This window comes from Raphanus sativus, chromosome 2, assembly GCF_000801105.2.
Source record: "Raphanus sativus cultivar WK10039 chromosome 2, ASM80110v3, whole genome shotgun sequence".
NCBI classification, from domain to species: Eukaryota; Viridiplantae; Streptophyta; class Magnoliopsida; order Brassicales; family Brassicaceae; genus Raphanus; species Raphanus sativus.
The window spans coordinates 16,198,641-16,204,640 of NC_079512.1; the positions used below are offsets into that span (position 1 = coordinate 16,198,641).

General features: G+C 41.3%; 1 protein-coding gene across 1 annotated transcript; it reads right to left on the reverse strand.

The window, feature by feature from the left end:
• Positions 1-4,448: 4,448 nt before the first annotated feature.
• Positions 4,449-5,220, reverse strand: LOC130508579 (uncharacterized). Its single transcript, XM_057004157.1, has one exon. It carries the CDS (start codon positions 5,218-5,220, stop codon positions 4,795-4,797), a length of 426 nt encoding a protein of 141 aa, XP_056860137.1. The 3' UTR covers positions 4,449-4,794.
• Between the last annotated feature and the right edge of the window lie 780 nt (positions 5,221-6,000).

Sequence of the window (6,000 nt, forward strand, 5' to 3'; positions counted from 1 at the left end):
TATCAAACTGTTATAAAATATAATAGCAGATTCGAAATATAAATATATGTCTAGTATATATTCCCAGTTCGGTCTAAAAATCATCTAATTCTAGAACAACAAAATATTACTTTTTTTTTTTTTGATGAAATTTTCAATTTATTGATCATCAGCTAGAATAATATACAAAGAATGCTATCTAAAAGAATGAGGGTCTGTATAACTATATTAAAAGAGGGAAAAAATAAGAAACTCTCTATGCTTAATCAAAGACCTCAAACCACCTTCTTAGGAGAACTTCAAGTCTGTGATTTCCTTTATATCCCAGTGCAGAGATCCGATTCTTGACTACCTTATTAACCATACTTATCATCTGATCCGTTCCCTTTGGCACCTGCTGATGCCTTCTGTGAAATATTACTTATTTGTTCTAATCCTAGTGTTCTTGCTTAAGAACTAATCGAACCAGAGAGAGAGAGAGAGAGATCGGATGCTTTGTTTATGAAAGAATGAGATGTGTTATATTATTCCATGAGTAATGAGTTCCTTATATAGGATTGCATAGCTTGTAGACCAAGTCTAATAACTTGGAATAGGGAACAAGTAACATGGAGTAGGGAACAAGTAAATCTAGAACATTCCATACTAGACATCACACAATATTCATAACACTTCCCCTTGATGTCCATTATGCGTGTAAGATGCCATCTCGTTAAAAACCGAAATTGTAATGCCATAACCGTCTAGAGTTTGTAATGCGTTTGGAATACTGCCTCGTTAAAACCTTTCCATGGTAAACCCAAAAACCCAATGTGGCAAAAACGGGAAGCCATGGATAGGAAAAAGAGTACAGCCGCATTACTTCCCCTGAAGTGAACATCACTGAAGGCTTCTCAGTGATCGCATACCAATCTGCTGCATAAGCTTCCTGAGCGTGCATGTTGGTAATGCCTTAGTGAAGAGGTCGGCTGAGTTCTCGCTTGATCTGACTTAGAGTACCTTGACCTCTCCTTCCTTCTGTAGATCATGGGTGAAGAAGAACTTGGGGAGAACGTGCTTAGTCTTGTCACCCTTGATGTATACATCCTTGAGCTGAGCTATGCAGGCCGCATTGTCTTCATAAAGAATGGTCGGCTCGTCTTTACCATCCGTGATTCCACATGCTGTCCGAATATGGTGTGTCATGAGTCTCAACCAGACACACTCTCTACTTGCTTCATGGATCGCCAATATCTCCGAGTGATTGGATGATGTGGCTGATATAGTCTGCTTGACTGATCTCCATGAAATGGCCGTGCCTCCATATGTGAAAACATAGCCGGTCTGGGACTTAGCACTGTGTGGGTCGGACTAGTAACCTGCATCAGCAAAACCAACCAAATCTTCTTTGTTTTGGTTAGCATAAAATAAACCTACATCCTTAGTTCCTTGTAGGTATCTTAGAATGTGTTTGATCCCATTCCAATGCCTCATGGTCGGACATGAACTGAATCTGGACAATAGGCTCACAGCAAAACAGATGTCCGGCCTAGTATGTGTAGTCAAGTACATCAAGGCGCCAATGGCACTGAGGTAAGGATACTCTGGACCAAGGACCTCTTCATCCTCAGCCTTAGGTCTAAACGGATCAGTGTCTAGACCAAGGGATCTTACAACCATGGGACTACTAAGTGGATGACACTTATCCATGTTGAACCTTTTAAGAACCTTTTCAGTATAGGTCTTTTGATGCACAAGGATTCCATCTTTAAGATGTTCAATCTGTAGTCCCAAGCAAAACTTGGTTTTTCCCAAATCTTTCATCTCAAATTCTTTCTTGAGATATTCAACTGTTTGGAAAATCTCTTTGGCCGTTCCAAGTATGTTTAGATCATCAACATACACGGCTATGATCACATAGCCTTGGCCGGATTTCTTAATGAATATACATGGGCTTACTTGATCATTCTTGTAGCCTTCTTTCAGTAAGTACTCACTCAATCTGTTGTACCACATACGACCAGATTGTTTTAATCCGTACAAAGCTTTGTTAAGCTTGATGCAATGCTGTTCTCGAGAACCTTTAGCATCCTTAGGTATTTCAATATCATCTGGTACTTTCATGTATATGTCATTGTCCAGTGGTCCATAAAGATATGCGGTTACTACATCCATTAACCGTAAATCAAGATTTTCTCTTATGGCCAGACTTATAAGGAATCTGAATGTTGTTGCATCCACCACGGGAGAATAAGTCTCCTCATAATCGATTCCTGGTCTCTGTGAGAATCCTTGTGCAACAAGTCGGGCCTTATACCTCACGACTTCACCATTCTCATTTCTCTTTCTCACAAAGACCCATTTGTAACCCACTGGTTTTAGATTGTGTGGTGTTAGGAGTATTGGTCCAAAAACACCTCTCTTCTTGAAAGAGTTTAACTCCACGTTTATGGTTTCTTTCCACTTAAGCCAATCTTTTCTTTGCATGCATTCATAAATGGACGTGGGTTCTAGATCCTCATCATTTTCAATGATCTCAAGTGCTACATGATATGCAAATAAATCATCCATGTCGACATGTTTTCTGTTCCATTGTTTTCCAGACATGACATAGTTTATTGAGATCTCTTCATTGTCAGGTGGTTCGGAACCCTGAGTTTTGGCGTCCCAAATCTCATTAGGCCCCTTAGCAACCATGCCAATGTTCATGTCTGAGGATGCTGGTACGCCCGGCCCATGTCCGGACGTTGGTTCGTCCATGTCCCGGTCCTTTTGGACGGACGGATCGACCACATCGACCAGCTCCTTCACCCCCTCGCCCACGGTCTGTTTAGCACCTTTCATACTTATGCGGGGGTTCTTATCTTTGGAACCAATTGGTCTACCACGTTTCAGACGTGTCTTAGACTCTGTAGCAACTTGATTTTGTCCCTTTTGGACATCAATTCTTATTGGTGCATTAGCAGCTGGTATATATGACTTGGTCATTCTATTTGGGTCAGCAAAGGAATCTGGCAATTTATTAGCTAGCTCTTGAAGATGTATAATCTTCTGAACTTCAAGATCACAGACTTGAGTTCGAGGATCTTGCCATGCTTGGGATGTATGATTCCATGTAATTTCTTTTACCAGCTTGCTATTATTTCCTCCCAATGTTGGATACTCAGATTCCACAAAATGGCAATCTGCATACCTGGCCTTAAATAAATCACCCGTGGTTGGCTCGAGGTATTTTATAATTGAGGGAGAATCATATCCAACATATATTCCCATCCTTCTCTGAGCTCCCATCTTTGTTCTTTGTGGTGGAGCTATTGGATAATAAACAGCACATCCAAAAGTCTTAAGATGGGAGATGTCTGGTTCTCGACCCATGAGGAGCTGGGATGGTGAATATCTATGTTCACTAGATGGTCTGATGCGTATTAATTCCGCAGCATGCAATACTGCATGTCCCCAAGCTGTGACTGGAAGATTACTTTTCATGAGTAAAGGTCTAGCAATCATCTGAATCCTTTTGATAAAGGACTCGGCTAGGCCGTTCTGTGTATGGACATGTGCCACGGAGTGTTCAACTGTCACCCCCATGGACATACAGTACTCATAAAAGGCTTGGGAAGTGAATTCACCAGCATTATCAAGACGTATAGTCTTCAAAGGAAAGTCTGGAAAGTGTGCTTTCAATCTGATGATTTGAGCAAGAAGTCTAGCTAAGGCTAGATTCCGTGTGGATAATAGGCACACATGGGACCATCTTGTGGACGCATCAATGAGTACCATGAAGTACCTAAACGTCCCACTTGGTGGGTGTATTGGTCCACAGATGTCACCTTGTATTCTTTCCAGAAAACCTATGGTTTCCTTTGTCACTTTGACTGGTGATGGTCGGACTTGGAGTTTTCCTTGTGCACAAGGTACACATGTATGGATCTTAGGAACAACTCGTCTACCTTTAAGGTTATGACCATTAGAATTTAGAATAAGTCTACGCATCATAGATGTTCCTGGATGCCCTAGCCGGTCATGCCACAAAGCAAAGTTCTCCTTAAACTCTTTGCTTATTGTTATAGCATTGGCTTCGACCGCACTGATCTGAGCATGGTAAAGACCAGTGGATACAGCTGGTATCATTTCCAAGACCTTCTTATGGTCTTGGTCGAGCTCAAAGATGTTTAAGAACTCTTTGGCTCCTTCTCCACTCGTTTGAATATGAAGACCATTCTTGCGAATGTCTTTAAAGCTCAACAGGCTTCTTTTAGAGTTTGGAGAATACAATGCTTCATCTATTTCTAGATGTGTTTCATTTGGTAATAAGACATAAGCTTGGCCGTGGCCTTTGATTAGTGATGATACACCAGCTATTGTGCTCACATTGGCATCTTTCAATGTTAGATTAACAAAGAATTTCTTATCTTTAAGAATCGTGTGGCTTGTCCCACTATCAACCACAAGTGTGTCCATACTTCCTTTCATTCTAGACAATAAAAATATAATCTGAATCATTCATATTATTATTGAAAATGAAAGTAAACATAGTTTATTCTTAAAATAAAACATAGAATGCAAAAGCACTTAAAAAAAATTCTCAAAGCCTAAAAACACCAAAAGCATTCAAACACAAATCGTTTGATGCATCACATTATTCGACTGGATCATCATTCAGCATAGTGAGTATGTCTGAAGTCTCAAAGTCCATGAGGTCGTCCTTGTCATGATCAAAATCGTCCTCACCATCCTTGTACACCATGTGTGCTTCCGGATTCTTGCCCTTAAGACTCTCTTGATAGAGGTCGACCAGATGCTTGGCTGTGCGGCAATTCTTTGCCCAATGATTCATCATTCCGCATCTATGGCAAGGTGAGCTTGCAGATTTTGTGGCTTTGAAGAAGTCCCATTGCCTCTGCCTTTACCTTGTCCATTATTGGACTGGTTTGGACGGTCATAAGGGGTGCTACGCCCTTTGCTGTTGCCACCTTGTCCACGTCCTCGCCCATGACCTTTACGGCCACGTCCTCTTCCATATGAGGATCCGCGGCCCTTATGGTCATACCGGACATGGTTGGCTTCAGCACCATCATTAGGCTCATTTGAGGTATGATTTGCCTCAGGGACAGGCTTAGATCCAGGTGGTCTAAGCTCACTGTTCTTCAAGAGCAGCTCGTTGTTCTGTTCTGCAAGCAATAGACATGAGATGAGCTCACTATAGGTCTTAAAACCTTTCTGTCTGTATTGTTGCTGAAGCAACATATTGCTTGAGGACATTGTCTGGAAAGTCTTTTCCAACAACTGCTTATCAGTTACAGTCTCGCCACATAGCCTCAGTTTTGAGACTATCTTAAATAAGGCTGAGTTGTACTCATTCACAGACTTAAAGTCTTGAATCCTGAGATGAATCCACTCATAGGTGGCACCCGGAAGAATCAAGGTCTTCTGGTGATCATATCTCATCTGAAGCTCTTTCCATAACTCATATGGATCACTCACTGTGAGGTATTGAGCTTTCAAGCTCTCCTCAATGTGATGACGGATGATCATGAGGGTCTGAGAGTTCTCTTTCTTAGTAGCTTCGTTCTGAGGAACGATGCAATGCTCTAGGCCTTTGGCTCCAAGAGAAATCTCAACATCTAGTGCCCATTGTAGGTAATTGTCACCCCTCACACTTAGAGGTGCAAAATCCAAATTTGCGATTTTGGCCATCTGAAACAAAGATCAGAGTGTTTTAGGTCTTTAGAAAATTTTATTTTCTTATAATTCATCCATCAACTTGCTTTAAAATAAGATGGATGAGAGCATGGTCTTGGTCGTACCTAGGGTACACTTCATTGACTCATGCAGCCTGTGGGCTAGCTGTACCGGAAGGTACTTCATCGACCAATACGGCCTGTGGTCTAGTCGTACCGGAAGGTACACATCATCGACCATGGTCTATCATTGACCTTATTGTCTAGCCATACTAAGTAGTATGGATCATTGACTAAAAATTCAATATCTAACCACACAATGGTGTGGATCATTGATCAAAAATGTGGAAACATAAGACTA